At 37.0% G+C, this 24,555-nt stretch overlaps 1 protein-coding gene across 1 annotated transcript in view; it reads right to left on the reverse strand.

The window, feature by feature from the left end:
- Positions 1–24,555, reverse strand: part of PTPRZ1 (protein tyrosine phosphatase receptor type Z1) — a 176,664-nt gene that overhangs the window by 50,696 nt on the left and 101,413 nt on the right. Inside the window, exons 7-11 of the mRNA XM_077773262.1 lie at positions 19,675–19,832; positions 19,376–19,526; positions 9,814–9,998; positions 8,079–8,205; positions 1,588–1,634 (exon numbers count right to left, since the gene is read on the reverse strand). Coding sequence (XP_077629388.1) covers positions 1,588–1,634; positions 8,079–8,205; positions 9,814–9,998; positions 19,376–19,526; positions 19,675–19,832 — 668 coding nt within the window. The remainder of the gene's footprint in view (positions 1–1,587; positions 1,635–8,078; positions 8,206–9,813; positions 9,999–19,375; positions 19,527–19,674; positions 19,833–24,555) is intronic.

Here is a 24,555-nt window from a genome sequence, read left to right on the forward strand (position 1 = left end):
TTGTCCTTCAAAGTAATGCATTTTTATTTAAGGGCAATCTGAGAAACATCCCTATTCACTTCCACATTCAGTTTTAAAAACCATTACAGATACATTCCAAGTTTTTGCCAACTTCCATCATTCATTCCTGCGTGGATCAGTGGTAGTGGATAGTGTTATGGGCTAAGTGTTTGTGCCCTCCCCCACCCCACAATTCATATATTGAAATCCTACTCCTTGAAGTGATAATATTAAGAAGTGGGGACCTGAGGAGGTATCTGGGATTCGATGAGGTCATAAGCACAGAGCCTTCATGAATGGGATTGGTGCCTTTATAGGAAGAGTCATGAAAGAGCTTGCTTCTTCTGCTCTGCTCTCTGCCATGTGAAGGTACAATGAGAAGCTGGCAGTCTGCAACCCAGGGATCATTTCTAGTATACACCTATCCACGTGCACATGCACATGGGCGCGCGCGCACACACGCACACACAAATACCCTTGGCAGAATTGTGTGAACTCTTTGAAAAGGTGGACTGCTAACTTTGGGAAATAATCCTTTGCAAGAGAGAACTGCCGTAAGATAATATGAACTAAGGAGATAATTATACATGTAAAAACAACCTAATTACTACTTATTGCCAGATAAGAGCATTAGTTATCACACTCTATGATCTCATACACACATATGTACATATGCATACATTACTACATTAAGAATAATGTCTGGATTTAACATATAATCTCAGTTAAGATGAACAGTATATTTGGGCTTAGGATGAAATAGAAGCTACATCAGTCATTTTTTCTTTACTTCAGAACTTAAGACAATGTTAAAATTTGTAAATATTCTTCTTTTTAATGTTTATTCATTTTTGAGAGAGAGAGAGAGAGAGAGAGAGAGACAGAGCGGAAGTTGAGAAGGGGCAGAGAATGCGGGACACAGAATCTGAAGCAGGCTCCAGCCTCTGAGCTGTCAGCACAGAGCCGGACGTGGGGCTTGAACCCATGAACTGTGAGATCATGACCTGAGCTGAAGTCCAATGGCTAACCGACTGAGTCACCTAGGCATCCCTATAAATATTCTTAAATACCTATTTACTTACAGGACATTATGCTAGCAACAGACACTTATCATATGAGTAATCCAAACACAGCTATTCAGATTAAATGGGCAAAAGAATATATACAACTTAGTTTTGGTTCATTTATTATCATTCTGTCAACCACTGGTTAAGTTACTTATAAATAAACTGTAGAAATGTTAAGAATTGGTTAAATATTGTTTTAATCTTTTAGAAAAACTTGAATGCTGAAAAATTCTAATTTATAGTTATAGTTTATAGCTATAATTATCTTTAAAGTTCATTTTTTCATTATCACCAACCCTTTTCTATCTGTTATTTTTATTATACTATCAAAGTGTCTTCTAACTCTTTATGAAAGTATCATGTATATTGATTACATCACTACCTATAAAGCTTGGCAACTAATCCCACAATGAATAATGCAACATGAACTTTGATTAATGCAACATCTGAAACCTACCCAACAACTGAAAAAAAGGTTTTTAATTTTAAAACATTTTAATATAAAAAATAGCTATAATACCTTAACTATTTCTTCAGTTCCAATTAATTCAGGGAAGAGGTCAAGTTCTACAAAATTAGAAACAAAAGTATTAAAATGTTTATTCAATTATTTCAGCTGTGCGGGTTTACCTTTGGATGGAAAGAGGGAAGGTGGGGAAGGAAAAAAAAAAAAAGACTTGTTAGCTTTGAAAATACAGAATCTCCAAAAATAAAAATTTCAGATTTGACTTTTCAACACTACTGAACACTACACGAGACACTGCTCCATAAGCTTATATGAAACTGCATTCAAAACCTTCACTTCCATCCTGTAATCCAACTCCCGTCCCCTCCTCCCTCCCCTCTTCATGTGATTGAAGCTAAGAAGGGAAAGGGGGACAGACTGAGTATAAAAAAGTCCGAATAATTTTTCATCAGCATAGATGGGGGAAATGGCAGGGATTAGGAGAACTGACAGGATTTATTTTCTTATTCAGCTACTTATTCTTTCAGTCCTTCTTCTGGTGGAGGGCCCAATGCTTCCCTTTACGCTGTGAATTTGGGCTCATGCTTATATGTAGGCAGGGTGCCGCACCAAACAGTGTTTTCCAGCAGGTCCAGCCTGGCCGGCCACAGGAAGGACTGACCGGAGGGATCTGGTTCCTTCTCACCCGGGAAACTCAGCTGTGCCGTCTATGCAAAGATCTGGCTGGGCTCATCCAAGTCTGCTGTTCCCAAAGACCAAGATCCGTGTACTTCCAGTACATGGCTATCTCAGTCCTAACACACAGCCTGCCGATAATGTGAGAAAAGATTAGGAGCTGGTTCCCTTTCTCCAACAAGGAATCTAGCCCCGATGTCAAATTACTGAGGGGTCAACTGCAGAGGCAGTGTTCCTCACTCTTCACCTGTGCCGCATAGGACGCAGGTGGAACTAAGCATTACTGCAGAAATAGTTCCCTTATTCCTGTTATTTTATAGAATCTCACTCCATCTCCCAAGATTCAGGCTCTTCACTATCCCAATGCTGCTTATGTTCTATGTTTTATACCTCCAGGTATCCTCAGAGGAAATGCACACTCTATACATAGTTTCCAAAGGCAAAACTGAACTAACATGAAATGTTTATCAAATCCAGTCCTGTCTTATAATAGACTTTCTTGAGTTATTTTTAACAGAAAATTTCCAGATATTAAGAAATGTAAAACCACAAAATGTGGTCCTGTGCATGCTTTCCATTTAGAGGAGAATTCAAGACGAATTTAGAAGTGAGTCACGCTATCAAGTGAACTTAGATAAAATTAATACTCTTGACTATTTAGCTATCTCGAAGTTACTTACCCTGAACACTGTTAATTTAGCCCTGAATTAAATTTTAACATTCAATTATTTTTTTTTTCTTGTTGAAACTGACTGTGAAAGAGTTTGGAAACCTTTATTTGGATCATTAATGTTTCTCCATTTTCTATTTCTTGTTTTTCATGCTCTTTATTCTTCACATTTTCAAATTAAAATGATTTCAAATAGTCTGGAACACTTGTATCTCTATAACCCCTAAGGAAATAAATACATGTGAGCTTAAAGATGGGGTGCAACTAAACTGTAAAAGACAAATAAGAAATTTCAATATGATTTTATACAAACGACAATTAGAGAAGTTCATGCATACGAAACCTTCAAATTCAGCACGTGAAATAAACCATAATTTATTGAAATGCTTTTATTTATTTATTTGTTTTTAAATGTTTACTTATTTTTGAGAGACACAAAGAAACAGAGCATGAGCTGGGGAGGGGCAGAGAGCAAGGGAGACACAGAATCTGAAGCCGGCTCCAGGCTCTGAGCTGTCAGCACAGAGCCTGACACGGGGCTCGAATTCACAGACCCCGAGATCATGACCTGAACTGAAGTTGGATGCTCAACCGACTGAGCCACCCAGGTGCTCCTTTATTGAAATGCTTTTAAATGGAGTCATACCTTTTCGAGTACTTTTAAAATATTTTAAAGTTAATAGGGGCAAGTCATAACAAATATTTGTTAGTGATACATATTCTGTAGATTTTTCTCTGTTAAGAGGCGATGGGGAAAAAACTCAGTGATAGTCCATTCTCCTCAACATGCTTAAAGAAATGTTGTAAAATTAAAAACAAACAAGGGAGCAAACAAAAGCATGGTCTAACTTTACTTGATACTTTTAATAAGTAAAAGTAATTTTCTTATGACTGTCAAAGCAGGCATAGGGTGTATATAATTATCACATTGAGGACTGATTTCCTTTTCTTCCAATGTTCTCGAAGAGTATTATTGCATTTAATTTATTTTTATCCATTTACTGCAGCATAAATTAACTACACGGATTCTGGTTCCTATTAAGTTAAAATGTGTGATTTTACCCAGTACTTTCTCCGAAGAGTAGGTACTGAAACTGGCCTTGCTGTTCACTGCAGTTAGAGGTAAGACATCTTCTGGACGCTTTGGAGCCTAGGGGCAAAATGTATGGGTCCCCACAGTCCTTTGGTCCCTCTTTGCTTCATGGCCCTCTTATGGGTGAATATCCCAAGTCTGGGGGTCTTCAGATCTGTATGTATTAACCCTCTTTGAAGGATCTTCATTTTGGTTTCCTATTAGATTATGTGAATTGACTAAAATTCCGTGGTTGCCCAAGAGCAATTCAATACACCTTCCTCCATATAATCCAGAACTCTCCTGCAGAGCCTCTTCAGAACAATTTTGAAATCAAATAATTTTAGAAAAAATTTTTCTATCTTCCTGGAGATTCTGAAGCCATACTTCTGAGTCTGAGAGTTCAGAGTACCCGAGGTGTAGTTCAAGTACTCAGCACAAGATCGCATACTGGGTACCCTTTGGCTTGCTGGTTCCTCACAAATAAGTGATATTTTAGTCACCACTGATCTGACTCAGGCACTACTAATATATTAGGAGCTCAACAATTATAATGCTTTACAGTCTTGTCACGCACTCGGTCCCAGTAGACTGCACGAAGGCTACAAAAAGTCTAACAGTAAAGGTTGTGAATACTTTTCCTTTCTTTTTTTTTTTTTTTTGAGTGAACACTTGAAATTCACTGTGTGTGACAACTCAGCAAAAACTATTGGTTCATTCTGGTTTTGTTGTCGAGCACATGTAATGCTGCATTTTCTAAAAGAGCCTGTTAGTAACACATTAATATTCCATAAGGCAAAAAAGCAGCAACACTGACATGGGTTGGCAAGCAAGGCTTATTTAATTGTTTGAAGAGGAGCCAAGTTTCACAGTGCAAAAGGTCAAAGCAACCGTAGATTGCAGTCTCTTCAAACTGTGATGTTAAATCTTGTAACACCCACAGGGTAGGGCAGTACGGGCAGAATAAGGACATGTATATAGTGATTTAACAAGCACAACTGTTACATAACTGAAAAACACGCAACAACAGAAAAGCATGTGATCTAATTCGCCACACATGTAAATTTAACACATGCAATTATCAAGGCCCTAAAACATGTACTGGAATAATATCCTCTATAACTGTACAATAATTAGCTGTACATTATAGAATGAAATGACAGTTATTTTAGTTACAATGACATAAATATATTTATGAATTATGTATTCATAAATATAATTTTCTATTAAGTCTTTGGAAAGAATACACATTTCAGTTTAACCTTAAAAAAGTTTCCTAGACAAATTTAAATGGTTTCTTAATGCGCATTTATGCATGGATTTTAAAATAGCAGTTTATAGTAATATTTTGTGAACACCAGTTTTATGGTGATATTGTTGTACACAGCAAGTATAATTAAAATGCACAAGCAATGATCAAATTAGCCAAAGTGAAGTGCACAATTTGGAAGATTAAGATTTCTTTCGTGGATATTGATTAAAATATGTGAAATCTACAATTGAAAGAATGAGGGCAGTTATAAAGGACCTCCTTCATTTCTACGAAGTGCTACGAATGATACAAGAATGTCATACTTTGTGCAAGTGTTGNTTCTAGCAAAAGCAAAAAACGATACAGTCTTTAGAAAACAGCTCACCCAAAATAATAAAAATCAACTCAACAGGGTACATTACAATGTTACTAAGGTAATGAACAACATAATTAACAAGATGAAATGGTACTAATAAAAACAATGAAATAAGCAGCAAACTCAAAAGCCACTCACATCTCTATTAGCCACATAAATTCTAAGACTCTTGCAAGCATCATCATACTAAGCCACGCGATAGTACTTTTGTCAACATTTTTACTGTGATGTATTTACCACAGAAGTATTTAAAATAATGTAATTTTAGTTACAAATTGAAAATACATGAATTAAAATGCCAGTGCAGGCTTCTAGATCAGAAAGAAAATGAGATCTAAAGTAACAAATATTTTTTATGCAAATTAAGAAGACCTCAAACTTTGGGTAAATTGGCTTCTGATGAAGGACTTTTTGGTAGGAATAATTAAGGAATAATCTAAGTTTTTAACCGTTGCTTTTAAGAGGAATATCATAGTGAAACATTAAATCAAACACTATCTTTTACTAAAACATCATTACTGTACAAAATGCTTTAAAGGACAGACATCCATGGAGATCAAATGGTTTGTCGAAACTAACATCTCATTAGCTCAGCAGTGTCCCCAGCCTTTAAATAAATGGAAATCAAGTTATAATATTTCTTATTTTGTACAAATGTGAAAGTGCTACGAATGATACAAGAATGTCATACTTTGTGCAAGTGTTGACTCAGCCTAAAAGGATCACTCAGAAATCATTTCTGTCGAAAACAGACATTCGATCTGTTTTTCTTTATGCAATAAACATCTCAAAAAGAAAAAAGAGAAAAAATTCAGAAAGTTTAAAATTTTGGCATAGTGGATAGAGTGAGAAAAAACATAGCAAATAGCTAGAATTATTGTTTGTAAACTCCTGGGGAACTGTTTTCTGTGCAGATGAGAGTGGTATAATTAAACCGAGATAGTAAATTAAATGAATGTGGAATTCCCATTCTGAAACACACAATAGGATTAGAGGAGATTTTTATGTCACATTTCATCAATTCACATGTTCTATTGGCCAATACGGTGAATGACACCCTGCTAAAGATGTGATTTTCTAGGTGGATCCATGCGAGGAACGTGCCTGAGGAATGGCAGTCAGAGCATGATAAGTGTAACTGAAGCTATGGGCAGTTAATTTGATACTCACCTTTCAATAACATTTAGAGCTCACATTCCATTTAAAAATAAACTAATTTTGAAAAACAATGCTAAATAAAAGCAATGCATCATACACAGGCCATGAGGCAGATCATAAGAAATACCAAATAGTGATATTGTCATCATGACGGTAGTGATATTCATTAGCCATCAACATTTTAATCTGGGAAGTAACTTGGCAAGTTTGTAGCCTGTGTTTTAGGAGGATACCTAATCTAACCTCTAAAGCTCTGACATATATACTTAAAAATTTGATTGCTGAGAACAACTATGTTGAGGTAATGAGTGAACAAGCTCATAATGGATTATAATCCCTGCTGTAACATACGGACTACAAAGGCTAATCAATACACATCAGTTTTCCTTCAATATGTCAAACTGGAATATGCTATAATTAATATAATTTATTACCATCTATCTCCATTAAAAATTTATAAAAATATCAGTGAGTAGACTCATGGGTGGGGAAGACCGAAGAATGTTTACATTTAAGCATGTGTGTTTGCATATATTTATAAATATGTATATGCATGATGTCTGTGTGTATACACATGTATATATGTACACATACATATATAATTCCATTCTATTACTTTAAAATTGCTTATATTAGCAAAAGAAAGACTTTAATTATATACATTTGTAAATTGTTAAATTATGATGACCTGTACTTCATATAGTTATTGCATAAGGTTTTAGATCAAAAGATTTCCCCATAATCCTTAAAGAAGATGCATGCAAAAATAATACAATTAGAAGTAAAATCTTTGTTTTACTTTGTGAAACAGTACTGGCAAATCAACTAAGAGAAAAGCAGTCTCCTCCACTCCACACAGAATTATAAAAAGTGGATAAAAATATCTAAGATAAACTGTTGGATGCTGTGTATAGATATTTCAAAGTACCTCACATGATCCTAGGATCATGTATATACTTACTACAAAATGTTTTGGGGGCTGAAAAAGGAAATAAACACAAGTGAAACCAACTCTTCATTATCAAAATACAAGTCTTAATATTTACATCGCTATTTTCAGTCAATGACCGTTACAGATGTAACAACCAATTTTGCTATTCTTATCTTAAAAATAGAAGAATTCAATATTTAGAATAAATTTACTTATTGTCCTGTCCCAGATCTGCTGAATGAAAATGGTTTTTATGCTTCACAAAATTAGTGGATGATTCAGATTAAAAGAAAAATCATTTTGCCCTTTAGCCAAAACAATATAAAGTCATAGAGAAAGCACCATTGTATCTAGTAACTAAACTAGCTTCCTTATGTAGATTATATAAAGGCATATCAGAAGAGCACTTACCAGGGTCATCCGAAGGCATGTCGACTATAAGCTGGTCACTGTACTTTCCATATAAGCCATTAGTGCATATGGCTACTATCTGAAGCACATAACTCATATTGGGTAGTAAATTATTGAGAATAGCACCCTAAAAGAGAGATGTCAGTAATTATATAAGTGTATTATTCTTTTTTAAATTCTCTTAAATGTTTATTTATTAAGAAAGAGAGAGTTTATGTGCAAATTGGGAGGGTGGGGAGGAGGCAAAATCCAAAGCAGGCTCCTTGCTCTCGGGGAGGCTCAAACCCACCACCCGTGAGATCATGACGTGAGCTGAAGTCGGAGGCTCAACCGACTGAGCTGCCCAGGTGCCCTAAAGGCATTATTCTCATAAGAGTCCTTAAATAATAGACATCTCTCAATGAAAAATATTTACATTTTATTAATGTAAGAAAAAGTTTACACAATGTTGTTACGTTGAATTTGTGATATTTGTGAATTATGAAGACACTGGAAAACTAGGCCTCTTTGTTTTTTAAAAAGTTTAGTTTTAGAAAGTTTCATTTTCAACTAGAACTCATCAAGTTCATAAATGAGTACCCAAATCTACAAATTAACATTTTAGACAAATAAACATGGACCATTTGCAAAGAACAAAATGGGAAAAACACACTGAAAACCCAATTTATCTCTTTACCATTACAATCTATAAGCCAGATAGTAATAGAACTATTGTCTTCTTAATATCATTATGAAATGAAAAATGGCAAATTCCCATAAATGACACAACGTCCATGGTTCGGCGTCCCTGTTCTAGATACCTGGATTAAAAAGTTAAGTATTTTATCAATTTGCCCATATGGTATTCCACACCCTGGTAACAAGGACAGTTTTTGTTTAAGTTCAAGTTCCTAGGCCTTGCAGGACTCTAGTTGTCTGAATGCATAGTCCAGTGTCTTTGACCTGCGGTGGGGCTTTCCTAGAGCCACCACCAGATAGGGTTTTCTCAACTAGACCCAATCTACGGCTAATCCTTCCCTACCAAGGCCAAGTTTAATACTGCGATGCTCTGGTCAGAAGGAATCTGTACTTTTAAAAAAAGTTTTAATTTTAACTCCTGTTGGTTAATATACAGTGCTGTATTCGTTTCAGGTGTACAGTACAGTGATTCAACCATTCCATACCATACTTTATTTTCTTTAATTCGTGTGCATGGGTGGGGAGGAAGAGGGAGTGGATCTTTTCCTAAAGATGATCTGCCTTTTGTTAAAAACGTCTGACACAACTGACCTCACGTCTACTACTTGGAAAGTTGATGCAAAGTGTTCCCTACTCTATTTTCTTGTGCCGGAAGAGTATGGTGTGAGAAATGATATATGACAGTATTCGAGCACGGAGATTCCAGATCCAATTATTTCCACAACTGTGCGATAACAGTCAACTGTTCTTTGAGTCCTTTTATTCTTAAAGAGAGGATACACTAGATGAACTCTAGTTTCCAAGTCTTCTCTACATGTCTATTCTATAATGTTGTTGTTAGCAAAGCTGTGATCTTCCTGTAATTGAAAACAAATAAGAGCCTAGTGTAATTCACTGTCAGTCTGGACCTAATTTAGTGTCGCTTCTGTTTCCCTCCTCCCCACCGGAGAGTTTCATAGAAAGTTTAGGGCAACAATATATAATCATATGTAAGTTCTTACCTTGAACATTAAACTATAGTGTTATCAATACATGAAACAATTGATCTTATAGTTACCAAGTCCTGATAGCCATCCGTCAAAAATTCATGCTTGGTTTGGTCTTCTCCTTCTAACTGCTGGTACAGAACTGCAAACTTCTCAATCATGGTGTCATAAACCACTCGAGGTCTCTCCCACGTAACAAGAAGGCTGGTATAATTTTCTGGGTCAGCCTGAATATTTTCTGGTTCTGAACTACAAACTTCAGAGAAAAAAAAAGTACAGTTATTGAAACAACCATCAGCCTCTAAGATTTTTAACAAATAAGACATATTCTATGAAGATTTCTGTTGCGCTTTATTTCAACAGAAGGTAAAAAGTTACACTTCTCCACTGTGAAGCTTTTGTTTCTGCCAATTTGTGTATCTGAAATACTTCTTCCTTCCCTCTTACCTATCTGTGTCTACCTTCCCATTCAGGAAAGGTCTAGGTCAAATGCTTCCTCTTGTTATGCACGCTTTGATCTCTGCCACGGGAGTGATCTGTGTCATTTTGAACTGTCTGTTTTAACACTACTATTGTTTTAATTTCATGTTCTCCTATATTATTCCTCTCGCCCCCTGAACAGATCTTAACTATTGTAGTAGATAATAAACACAAGAACCACAGCTTTTATTTCTATATTGTGTAGAACCCTATTTTGAATATATTTGGAATATGAATTCAATTTTAGAAATAAACAAAGGATATCTTCAAGTTCATGATGTTTTTACTTTTCTCTCCTGAAACATATGTTTAGCTCAGAATGAGGAGAATTAAATTATAAAAGATGGTCTATAATCAGACATTTTGTTGTTTCAAAATCCTTGAAATAATTTAAAGTTCCCTATAAGAGAAAACCATAGGAGAACAACTAAAACTCTCATTTCTGTATTTTTTGGACCTGCTGACAAAAATCCCACTTTGGTATTTTAAATAGATTAAGCAATTAACCTTAGGAAAATTTGTTTCTCTGATCTGAAAAAAAAAATTTTTGAAAACTGTTCAGGTTCTTCTTAAAATGAATTCAAGTCTATACTGAGAATCATGCCAAAAACTTAGTCCCATTAAAAAGACTGTTTTGATAATTTCTGAAATGCACTCATAATGTGGTAATTTGGGATAATTACAAAAGTAAAAATAAAAAATTGTATGATATTGTGCTAATGGAGCAAAGCAAGAAATATAATCTCTTCATAGGCTAGATATATTTGCCAAAGAAAGCGAGAAAGGTCTCTCAAGCTAAAGACTGACGTGCTCACAGAACGCATGCTTTGCTTTTGGGAGATATCTGAAGTTACAAAGCCATCAGATGAGACCATGCGATTGACTTAAGTCAGCCAATGGTCACGAATACAAAGAAAGACTCAATGAAAACATGCCAACAACAGCATCAGAATGTGACCAAAATAGCCTTTGTAGTTTTGCTTATGAACACAGGAGGGCACCCAAAACTAACAATTGACCTTGTAAATTGAAACTTCAATTTTATATACAATATTTAGAACAGGAGTTTTAGCCTATGTATGCTGTGCTAGCAATGGTATGTAAATTATCCAGAAAAATATAAATGTATATACTTTAAATAATGCATGTATAACTTATGACTCAGAGATAGGATTATTCACTGTAAAAACTGTTAATGTTTTTTTTTTGTCTACTAAGGATTTAGGATGGGATGTTCCTTTGGTAATAAAAGAAAAATTCTTCAAAACCACAAATTTATGACAAAGCATGAATTCAGAATAAGAAAATGTATTCTAATTTAGCTCTAGATTACACCATCATTGCTCTATCTGGTGACACTTCCTTAGTGGCCACCAGATGGCAGAAGACCATCAAATCATCTCAAAAGGGAGCTACTCACATAACCTATATCATTAGAGGAAAAGGATCGCCTCAGTCTTCTTTCTAATGAGCTGAAGTTCATTTTTAGAAGGTTGAAAGTGATTCTGGACAGTATAATTTATACATTTTGTCCAACAAAAATCAATCCCACGTTTTAGAGAGTAGAAATGATTTAAAGTGAACTATTCTCTCTACAAAATGAAACTCTCTTAAAACACAATAAAGTTTGATGCATGCACACAAAACAAAAATCTCTTGAGAAAATATAAATCATTCGCTGCAAAACACCCAAAGGACTGCTGCCTAATTAGTGCAAAATTACTTTGGTTGGATGTCTGTGTTTATTTTGCCTTACTTGTAGAAATCAGCAGATGTTTCAAATTTTAAGAATCAGCATTAATATAAAGTAGGACTTCAAAAAGAAACTTGTATTTCCTTAAGTGTTTATTCCTTTGCTTTCTTCTTTATGAATCTGTAAAAGCTTATAAGTAATTTGTTTAATAGTTTAAACTTGCATTGTAATTAGAAATATATTTTTTAGGGGCGCCTGGGTGGCTTAGTCGGTTAAGCGTCCGACTTTCGCTTGGGTCATGATNTTTTTAAATGTTCCTTTTGTTTACTGATAATCACAGTAACTTAGCAATATGTTATAAAGCTGCAGCTAAATTTTACTTTTTAAGATTCTAAAACACAGGATTTTATGGGGGAAAGATAAAATGCTTAAAATGTATTCAAGGGGCACCTGGGTGGCTCAGTTGGTTGACTATCTGACTCTTGATTTCAGCTCAGGTCATGATCCCAAGGTCATGTGATAGAGCCCCACATTGGGCTCTGCAATAACAGCCAAGGATTCTCTCTTCTCTCTCCGCTCCTCTCCTGCTCACTCTCTCTCTCAAAATAAATAAATATACTTAAAAACAATAAAAGAAAATGTTTTCAAAAGAAAAATCTGCACTTCTGTATATTGTTTATTATCTTGCCAAAGGGCTGACCTTCTATCAGGTAGGAATGGATTTTTAAAATAACGATCTAGCTTGTTCCATAGACGAACTTGGTGTTCCAAGAAAAGGAGGGTAATGACCATGAAATAAGTAATTAATGTGCACTAAGCTTCCAGGTTTTCCTTATATTTCTTATTGAAATTGACATCTTATTAGAAGGACACACACACACTATGCATAATGTGCATACAGCATATATCTGCATTGAAAATCAAGAAGGGTTTTCCAGGTCATCATACACTCAGACATCAAATACAAGCTACCAACTGATAAAGTCATGATAATAAATAATTTCCTTAATTTAGGGGGGTTCAGAACTAGACTGATGTCTCATTTCCTTCTTTAGGACTGAATCGCGTGCCCCAGTTCCTTTCCACAAGCTACACGTGATGTGGGTCACGGTTACTGATTCTTTCAGGAACGCTGGCCAGGAAGGAGAAACTAGTTCCTGCAAGCCCTTGGGCATGAGCCAAGTCATGTGACAAATCTGGGGTCCATGTCAAGTCACACAGAAGACAAGTAATTCCTTCACTACAAATGCAAAGGCTGCTCACACAAAGAATGAGGTTGTAGTTTCCTTCCTAATGGAGCTTTAAGTGGTCAGTGTTCTTACTTCAAAACTTATTTTCAACGTTCAGTTCTCATCTGCTTGGTCCCAGGCACTCTCGACATACAACTAGAGATGGCGCTGTTCCTGCCTTTAGGAAGCTCATTCCTATGCTACCTTCTAACCTTTAATTTCAGCAAACTCTTAAATGTAATGGGTGCCTTGAGTTTCTATGTTCCAGACCCCATTTCCAGAAGAATGCAAAATAAACTTGTAAAAAATATGCCATATAGACCACGTTAAGTTGTGTTTTTCTCACCCAGGGTTGTAAAAGTGTCACAAAATTTTGGCTGATACAAAGTCATGTATTTTCTCGTCACTGACATAAACTTGTATGAAGAGGGAATGCTTCATGCAGAGGAACGCACATTACCTGCAGAGCGCGTACCAAAGAGTGAAGCACTGAGTGTTAAGAGGAAAAAAGTGGAAAAAGAAGGGGGAAATACATGAAGAAGGAGAAGTAAAAATGACAACTCTGGCTGTGACCGGTCTCTCAGCTGAACACAAAAGCTGGTGCAGCTGGCCAAGGGCCAAGGGAGACAGGCGTCTCCTTCCACCTCTGCCGTTCCGTGTGCTCAGCCCGCACGAGGGCAGATGCCCTGAGGGAGAAGGTCCAGCCGTAGCGCCATGGATTCTGAGGACAACTATGGATGCAGGTAAAAAAGACAGAGTGGTGATTCTCGGGGAGTGGCAGAGGAAATGTCACAATTACCTAAGATGTCACGAGATTTTACCGTTGTTTCGCACTGAGTTGAAGTTTGGTGCAGTTTAACATAGCCCATGACAGAAATAATTTGAGACGCACACTGATGCATCTACCACATCCTCATCTGAAGTTAATGAGCCTCACTTTGAGAAATATTGAGACAGGTTATTTTGATGGCCTTCTTGTGAGAAGCTTGAAGATTTACAGACTCAGAAGACAACCAATATTAAGGTTATCATTTCCCCTCAGAGAGCAGCAGATCTTAATAATACAAATGTAAACATGCTGACAAATGTTAAAAATAGTAATTAGAAATGATCCCCGTGGATTTGTTCTTCTAATGATTGCATCATTCACTTTAGGTAAGTGGCCAAAACGAATCTTCCAGATTCTACCTAATCCAGTCAATCTTTTACAGGGACACACTGGAACTTCATCAACTGTTCATTTTGTAATATATAACCTTCTAAAAGTAAACAATCTCCAGGTCACTTTTCTACATATAGTTGGAATGCAGTGTTAATGTACACATGCCCTAAATGAGTGCTATTTAAAACTACTGACCTTCAAGAAGATGAGTCAAGTGATGTTTAATTCATCATGACATTTTTTAGGAAATTACAGAAAATTTCTTAGTTTAAATACAATATTGAGCTATAAGGACACTCGTTTCAGGCAAACCTGCCTTGGAAAGCATTCTATACTGTATTATTTTTTTAAAAGAAATTTTGCATTGAATATATTGCAAGGCTAGCAAATGAGATCTGAAGTGCATTTATGATTTTATTCAACAAAAGCCTTAAACATGGGAAACTTGAATAGCACCCCATTCTTATGATAGCTGGCTCTCATATGTATTTGCACACGCACATGCAAGAGTGTATATACACACATGTTATAATAGTAGTAGCTTTAAGTCTGGGACACATTATGTCCAAGACCCTGTATATGTTTGCAAACATTAGCCCATTTAAGCCTCACAACAAGGTGGCCTTTCTAACTCATGTTATAGGAAAGTAACTTGACAATTTATATATAACTAATAAGTACTGGCACTGAGGTTTGATACCAAAAGTCTACAGACTTTATTATTTTTTTAATTTATTTATTTTGGAGAGAGAGAGAGACAGCGTGAGCAGGGGAGGGTCAGAGAGAGAGGGAGACACAGAAACTGAAGCAGGCTCCAGGCTCTGAGCTAGCTGTCAGCACACAGCCCGATGTGGGGCTCGAACCCACGAACCGTGAGATCTTGACCCGAGCCGAAGTCGGATGCTTAACCGACTGAGCCACCCAGGCGCCCCAAAAGTCTACGGACTTTAAAGCCCTAGGTTTTTCCCCACCATGCTCTAGAACGTCCCTGATTCTTGGTGGGAGAGTCTTGACAGTGGGGTAAGAAGGCAGCGGGAAAGCATCTGGGTCTGGAAGGCATGGGATGAAATTGAACTTCACCTACGCTATACTTTGGCTGTGTTCATATGGTTATTCACACATATTTCTCATCATCTAAAAGGCAGTTTTTACAAACTCCTTCAAGCTTCTATTAAATTCTGTGACTCTTAGAAGAGCCAGTGTCCATTCCACGATGCCAAAAAGAAAAGCCTCTAACAAATGCAGCTCTGCGTAAAAATACAAACCTCAAGGACTGAAGTTCTGGTAAACTATGCATTCATTCACAAACATTTATGGAGTTCCTGCTATCAATGTAAAAATGAATAAGGCTTGAGCTCTAACCTCAAGGAGTTTACATGGATATACAGCCCTCATGTAACTTTTGCAATTATTTGCAATGTTTTTTGCAAAATACATTTTTCTACAATGCATTTACTGAAAACTGACAACCTTCATGCCACCCTTTATTTCTGTCATGGTTAAAATGAGGATGCCTGATATATATAGCATCTATAATCTGAATGTCCAAACTTGAGGAACTGGTTTAGTAAGTTGTTATAAGTATGCAGTGGAATATTACACAAAATTAAGAATGGTGTATTAATGCTATATCTGTACTACTGAGTAAAATAAAATCAACAAACATATATGTAGTACAGTCTCACTTTCGTGAGATATGATAATACATATTTAATTTAAGCTGAAGGCCTGGAAAGATATTCACCAAAGTCCTCATAGTGGTTATCCCTGGACGTTGACATCATAGGGAATTTTAGATTTTTTCTGTGTGCTTATCTGCAGTTTTTGCCTTTTTAATAATGTTCACATAATATTTAACTTTTATAAAAATTTTTCAGATTAAATTTAATAAAGATTAAATCCTGGATATAAATGCAATCCTCAGTTTTTATTTTCAGACTCAGAAAGTTGAAGAAGGACAGTGTGTGCATTAAGAAGAAAGTCAGGGCGCCTGGCTGTCTCAGTCCATTAAGCATCTGACTCTTGCTATCAGCTGCGGTCGTGATCTTGTAGACATGAGATCAAACTGAGCGCACCCTGCTTGGGATTCTCTCTGTCTCTCTTTCTGCCCCTTCCCCCTCTCAAAATACATAAATAAACTTAAGGAAAAAAAAGAAGAAAGCCATCACAGGAATATGCATGATAGTAAGTGCTTATTGAATGCAAAATATTCATGATGGAAAAATTAAGAATTTGATCACTCCAGAAAGGCCAATGTTATTTTTTTAAACATTTTAAAAATTTTTATTAATTCTTAATTTTAGAAAGAGAAGGAGAGAGAGAGAGAGAGAGAGAGAGAGGGGTGGAGAGACAGAGGGAGAGAGAGAATCTTAAGCAGGCTCCATGCCAAGCTGGAGCCTGATGTGGGGCTCGATTCTATGACACTGGGATCACGACCTAAACCAAAATCAAGAGTTAGGCGCTCCACCAACTCAGCCACTCTGGCGCCCCAACCCAATGCTATTTTTTTTAAAAAGGTTCATGTCATTAAGCCATCAGTTTTTATTATATAATTTCATCATAAATTATGATCATCAAAAATTATCATAAATTATGTATGCAGAAATTCTGTTCCCTTAGAAATATAAAACAAACTTTGGAAGCCTTTAGAATCAGATTGTGTTTAAATACTGACTCCAGCCCTTTACAGTTCTGTGAACTTGGGCAAACCACTTAATATCATCTTCCCAAACTGTAAAATGCAGGGGGGCAGGGGAGAAGCTAACTTCATGATGGTGTTGGGAGGCTGAAAACAAACCATCTGGTTCAATGCCTGGTTGAACACATTGGTCCACACAATAGATGGTAGTTATTACTGTTTTTTGTTATTACTTTTAGCCTTCATCACTTAACTGTGAAATGAACAATATCCTACACTGAATTGGAACTACATATAGGTTTACACATTAAACAGTGCAAGAGGCACCCATCAAGCATAACCACTATGTTTTTATTCTATGAAAATGGATTCTTTCCATCATTTGGTATTTGGTGAATAAGAGCTTTACTTTAGCCCAGCAATGGAGGTAAAGACTAGTTACTTCTTTCATGGGCTCAGAGTCCAGTGGGGGAGATGAATAAATAAACAGACAATGGTCGTACTGTGGCAACTGCTGTGTACTTTGGATGCGCAGAACATAGGAGCACTTGGGCACAGACACAACTCCAGATAAGCGTCATTGATTTTGTATTTTATGAGGATGGCACCTTCATGAGTGCACAGTCCAATGCCAGGGCCACAGCAGACTTGATAAGGATGGAGACAGAGTGAGAGGTGGCTCCCCCGTGGATGCAAAGTCTGCTGGAGTCTTGAAGGATAAGGAGGAGAGAAGCAAGTGAAGACAGAGGTGGGGGGGGNAGGAGAACATGGTCTTCCATCCTGAGGGAATGTCCAAGAGTTCAGTACAAGAAAAGGAAGCAAGAGGCGGGGAGTAATCGCTAAGACTCCTAAGTGCTAAACGGGACCTACCATGTAACGATGAATGGTTTGGGTTTTATTCTAAAAGCAATGGGGGGCGACTGAAGAGTTTTTATTTATTTTTTAACGTTTATTTATTATTGAGAGACAGAGAGAGACAGAGCATGAGCATGGGAAGATCAGAGGGAGGGGGAGACACAGAACCTGAAACAGGCTCCAGGCTCTGAGCTATCAGCACAGAGCCTGATGCGAGGCTCGAACCCACAAATTGTGAGATAATAACCTGAGCCAATGTGGGACGGTTAACCGAATGAGCCACCCAGGCACTCCTGAAGAGTTGTAATAAAACACAACTGACAAGAGTACATAGTAAATAAAAATCGTATTTACTTAATTTGTTATTTGGTACATTGTATTTTCTAAAAGGAGATGGTTAAGTCTAGGATTTTCCCCCTAATCAATTGTCTATTATTTACCAGACAGAATGTTATAGTATTATTTACTATTGCCGGTAGAAATGTAATGAGATTTCCTCCCTTTGGGGCAATTTAATTAGAAATTTATTGTCACGTTAAGTGTAGCTATTCATCACTGTTGTTTTGGGCTCTGTTTTGTTGTTGATGTTAAGGGATATGCAATTCTCACAAACAGTACGTTAAAACATGTAATGGTTTTTTAAAAACATGCTTTTTTAATGCTCATCTTCAAAAGAAGATGATTATTAGATTAATATTTTAGATGGCCAAAAATTCATTGTATGGCTGAGATCAAAGAAAGCCATGTACTTGGAAATGTTTTAAGTCCCCAAAGCTAAAGGCCACGTCACCTATTTCTTTCATCAACCAGTACACTATCAGTGTAAAGTGAAAAGGAAAAGTCAGTAGATGCAACTGATTATGTCCTCTGGACATTTTCAAAGGCTTCTGACTGTTGTGTCAACTTCAAAAGACACAAAGGGCACTCTGGGGACTTTGCCCTGGAGTTCTCTCCATTGCTTGCGCCGGACTAACTTCTTTTCCCCAAAAGAAGGAACCCAGGGGGAAGACTCCCTTTTTAGTCATTAATAATTCAGTGCATTTGCTTTCAATCCCTACTGTGTGCTATGCCTGTCCCCTGAAGCTACCAACACAAAGATGGGCACCTTAAAACCCAAATCATGCAGCAAGACTCAGCTCAAATGGCATTCTCTTGCAGAGGCTCTTGACCACCCCAACTAGCAGGGATCTCGAGCTCTGCACACCATGGCTTCTTAATCATTCATTTCCTCCAGCTCTTAGCACAGGCAAATACCATGAAGTGAATTTGGAAGTGTGCATGTGGCTTTGCTATCTATTACCGTGTGTTTTAGAAAACTCGCTTTCCTTATTGAATCTCAGTATTTCTCATCTGCAAAACAGGGTTATTCATGTGTGGAGGAACAGCTAGTTTTAAATGCTATTTTAAAGTGTGGTGCCTGAGATTCAGAGAAGTTAAACAGCTGACCTAAAGCAAGAGAGCCAATAATCAAATATTTCTAAATATCTAAGTCTTGTATATTTTCCAGTATTCCACAATTACCTCCTACAACATAACAACTGTAAAAGTAGTAGAAAAATTATATTTCAACACATACCTGCTTCATGAATCTCTTCCTTTCCAGTATATGAGGAAAACACCTGCCTAGAGAACTTGTATTGTTGTTCTCGAAAATTATTTTGTAAGTAGTCCATCAGCATGACATAGCCAGACTGTTGCATTGTAAGAACTTCACAAAAAACAGCCAACTGGGGAAAAGATCATTTAACATATAATTTTACGTATCTGCTTCAAAGGTACCTGTAAGTGCTTTAACATAGATATTCAGTAGTGAATCTTAGAAACTATTTTTAAATTGCTTCCAATGACTGTATTTGTTTGAACTTCCAAGATTACCTGGCTTTCAGAGATGCTGACTGTGTCTTTAAAAATGATCCAGTCAACAGTGTCTGTGCAGGGAGGAGATGTCAGTGAGCCGTTGTACGCGTAATACTTGTCAGTTGAGTTTGGCAGAAGGTTCAGCAGTATGAAGGGATCTAACGCAGCCTGTTTCCCTACAAAGTAACAACATGGATCTCAGTTGGCATCTCCACACTGGAACTTAAGTAACAACATGTATCTTAGTTGGCATCTCCACACTGGAACTTAGCGGTTCAAAGCTTCTAGGAAACAGAGGCCTATGGTTTGTTATCAATTTAATCAGAGTTGGAATTTTAATAATATTTTAGATATATTTCAAAAATGGTGATAAAACTGACACAGCTACATAGGGCTAAAGGTTTCTTTATACTAGCAAGACGCTGGAGAGATTATTTTACATATAAAAGATATTCAGAAATCCTATAACCATCTTAATAGATATGGCAAAATCATTTGAGAAGACTTAATACCAGTTTGTATAAAACAAAAACATAACCTCATTCTGGTGAAGATTATCTTCAAAAGCCTATAACAAACATTGTATTTAAGGATGGCCCATTGAGAAAGCTTTCCCCTAGAGATAAAGAAGGAGACAGAAACAGCCTGCTATCACCGTGTCTGATTAACATTAAATGGGAAGACTGGGCCAGTGCAATAAACAAAACAGTCATCAAGATTGGATATGAAGAAATGATACCATCATATTTTGAAAATACATGATTGTGCATGTACAATATTGGATTTACAAATTGTTAGCATTAACAAGTGCATTTAGTAAGTTCACTGTACATAAGACCAATATACAAAAATTATATTGCTATGTATCAGTATGAAGCAATAGAAAATGCAATTTAAAACAATATAATAACAACAAAATATCAAATACTCACAGGTAAATCTAACAAATGATGTGTGCAACATCTATATTAAGAATTACAAAGCTTTCTTGAGAGAATTAGATAAAAATTAAAGTTATGGGAAATATCAAGTTCATGGGTTGGAAGAGTTTGTATTGTGAAGGTATTGACTGTCCCCAAATTGATTTATGGAGTCAAAAAATCTTATCAAAACCTCAGAGACTTTTGTACACATGTGTTTTAGACAGCATGTGTTTACTGACATACTGATTTTAAAATTTAAATGGAAATGAAAAGTTAAAACAATCTTGAACAATAACAGTTGCTGTAGGACTTTCATTACCAGGTATGAAGACCTATTTTATAAAACTATAGAAGTCATGATAGTGAAATATTCATGCAAAGGCAGACAAAGAGAACAGTGAAAGATAAAAGAGAACCCAGATCCATACATATATAGTCACTTTATGTATGTCATTTTTTTACTTTAGGACAGGAAAAATTACTACGTAGTTGGAATGGATTGCCTTTGCAGTAAAGAGTGCTGTATCAATTGGATATCCTAATGGAAAAAAGTGAGTCATGGATTCCCTACTTCACATCTTCAGCACAATTAGTTCCAATAGATAGTAGATCTAAATGTGAACAGAATAGTAAAATCTTTAGAAGAAAACAAAATGCTCTTTATAACCTTAGGGTAGGCTGAGGTTCCTGAAATGGCACACAAAAAGTGTTAATTATAAAGGGGAAAATGATAAATTTTAGCACATGATAATTAAGATCTATTTATCAATATTTATCTATTTATCAATAGTCACTATTAAGGAAATAAATGGTAAAACAAAGAGTGTAAAGTATATACATATATGTGTGTATATGTGTGAGTGTGTGTGTGTGTGTGTGTGTGTGTGTGTGTGTGTGTACATAATCCTATTAAGAATTTGGCAGGGCCGCCTGGGTGGCTCAATTGGTTAAGCATCTGACTTTGGCTCAGGTCATGATCTCATGGGTTCTCAGGTTCAAACCCCGCATCGGGTTCTGTACTGACAGCTCAGAGCCTGAAGCCTGTTTCAGATTCTGTGTCTCCCTCTCTCTCTGCCCTTCCCTCACTAACTCTCTCTCTCAAAAATAAATAAGCTATAAAAAACCTAATAAAAAAACCAAATTTCATAGAGCTTTCCTAAGAGGTACATCTGGCCTTACGACTCTCAAACAATCCAATTATATCTGTCCCTGTGAATCATCCCATTTTTGCTTTTGGACCTTTCCAACGGCACTTGTCAATAGCCATTTAGCTCTCTGCGTACCAGCCCTCGCTCATATAGGCAGCAATCTGCTTACCAGTGAGATCAGTGTCTAGCTTCCTATCCCATCCTAACTATCTAACCCAATGTATACATGCCCTCTGTTCTTTCTAGTAGACTTAGGTCATTAAGAAGTAGCTCCCGAAACCAGTCGTAGTGAGGTAGCTCCCGAAACCAGTCGTAGTGAGGTGGCACAGTGCAGAGCAGTAGTTTTGTCAGACTAGGCAGTTAGATAAGACAGGAGGGGGGAGTAGGAGAATGACGATGGGCAATTGCCAGAAACCACAAGGTCTCCACCCAGAGTCCACCCCATCTCCCTCAGACCAAGCTCTTTTGCGGTACAGCACAGACCTATAAGCAGAAGATAGGTGCAGCAGGGACGGCCTTCACTTTGGAGCATGCGCACTTAAGAAAGACCCTGTCCGCTAGCAACCTTGAGGCTATTATAATATCATTAAAATATCACTAGCATTGCGGTCAGGGCCCACCCCGCCATGGGTTGCACTTGGGCACTCAGGGACAATGACTAAGACAGACTTGCAGGAAAAGTTGGACGGGAGGAAACCAAGGCCGTTCCAAGAGCAAAGCGATAACGAGAAGATGGGAGGGAAGGGAACAAGTTGTAACTCCCCATAAAGGAACACGATGAGAAACACAATGGCGCGTTGCCATCCATCCTTGGGTCAGCCCGCTCCTCTGTCTCTGGAGTGTACTATCTATCACTTTTTGCTTTAAAAAAAAAAAAGCCTTTGCTACATTAACTGTCTATCAGGTCTTTGGACTAAATGCTTTGAGAAGATGAGAACTGAGGAATGCCACAATCTAGAGCCTGGGAACAGTTTCACCCTTTATTCGAATAATCTGCGGAACTTTAAAAAAGTACTAGTATTGCAGACCCCACCCTAGCCCACTTTAACTTCCATCTCTAGCAATAGGGCATCTGCATTTTCAAGACGGCATCCGCGGCTGATTCCAACACGCGGCCACCATTGAAAACCCAAAGCAGAGTGAAGGCTTTGCAAGATGTTAGGATTTTGAACCCACTTTCCACTTTATAAAATAAAATGACCGATCTAGATTTTTTAAATAACTTATTCTGTCTCTAAACTCTATGAAGACCAGACATATACAGAAAGCCTCAAGGAAAAAAAAATTCCGTTTAAAAATTAAATTACTGAATGCTAATTTTTCTACAATCCAGAAACTTTTTAAAGAAGGAGAGATGCTGGTAATCAGTAAAGTTATAGATAACTGCTTCCATTATGAATTTAAGACCGACTGTTAGAAATGAAAATCTGCTTGGCTGAACAGATACCTAAATCTAGTTTTAATCTGTTAGAAAATTCAAGTTATGCTTGGTTTAATGGGTTAATTAATAATCTTCTTCTCTAATATTAAGATGAGATGATGAGAATTTAGACTTGGATTCAAGTTCTCTGAAACTGAGGAAAATATTTTTAATATGTGAATGTTTCCCACTTTCAGAATTATGCTTTTAATCTCGGAAAAATGTTTTGAGTAAATAACCTCCTTCTTAATCATCATGGGCTACAATTGTTTCTTTTTTTCTGCTGAAGGTGAAATTTATCTTACAAATGTTCTGTGCAAATGTGGATGTGCAGAATACTAATTAAGTAAGGAGCCAAACACTGACTCACTGCTAAATTAGGTGGGAAATGAAATGACACCAGGAGAGCCACAGGCCAGAAAAGGAAGAAAATAAGGGAAATCTGAATAGGGATGGTGAAACAGAGAATTTTCTTGAAATGCTAACTGTTGCATAAGCACCTCACTCTCGGTTTGGGCTCAGCTCATGATCACATGATTTGAGGGTTTGAGCCCCGCACTGGGCTCTGTGCTGACAGCACAGAGAGGGCTTGGGATTCTCTCTCTCTCTCTCTGCCGCCCCCCCCTCAATAAATAAATAAACTTTTAAAAAATGTTATTTACATCCATGTCCTAAATTTCTGTCTTGGATATCACAGGACTTCAATTACAGTAGAGGTTTTCTTTCTTCTTTCTTCTTTTTTTTTAATGTTCATTTATTTTTGAGAGAGAGAGACACAGAGCATGAGTGGGGGAAGAGCAGAGAGAGACACATACACAGAATCCGAAGAGGCTTCAGGCTCTGAGCTGTCAGCACAGAGCCCGATGTGGGGCTAGAACTCACTAACCGTGAAATCATGACATGAGTCAGTGGGACTCTCAACCCACTGAGCTATCCAGGCGCCCCAGAGGTTTTCAATTAGACAACCATCTTTTGAGAAAACTGGAATAAGGCCATTTTTTGAGTATGTGCCTAGCAAAAACAGGTGCTTCATCTGAATCACTTCATTATTGTTAACACAAGTGAGAATCACACCTGAGTCAATTTTGTTGTATTTGTGATCATTCATTGTATCACTATTCATTTAAGCACATACTGGTGACTAACCAAACAATCAGATCTATAGGAAGTCAATAGTAAGAGGGGGAAGATGAGTAGGTAGAGAGATTAGGAGATAAAGACCACAACAGGGTCATGCACTGGGGAAGGACATTACAAATTTAAAACCAACTCTTACTACTTAGGACAGTAAGATGGTGCCATGTCAACATGGCCTGCAGAGGACTTTTCAATATACAAATTCCTGGGCTGAATTTGTGATTAAGAAAGCACCACAAGCCATTCCAATGACAACTCCCACTTGAAAGTC

Source organism: Crocuta crocuta, unplaced genomic scaffold, assembly GCF_008692635.1.
Source record: "Crocuta crocuta isolate KB4526 unplaced genomic scaffold, BGI_CrCroc_1.0 scaffold16, whole genome shotgun sequence".
Taxonomy (NCBI): Eukaryota; Metazoa; Chordata; class Mammalia; order Carnivora; family Hyaenidae; genus Crocuta; species Crocuta crocuta.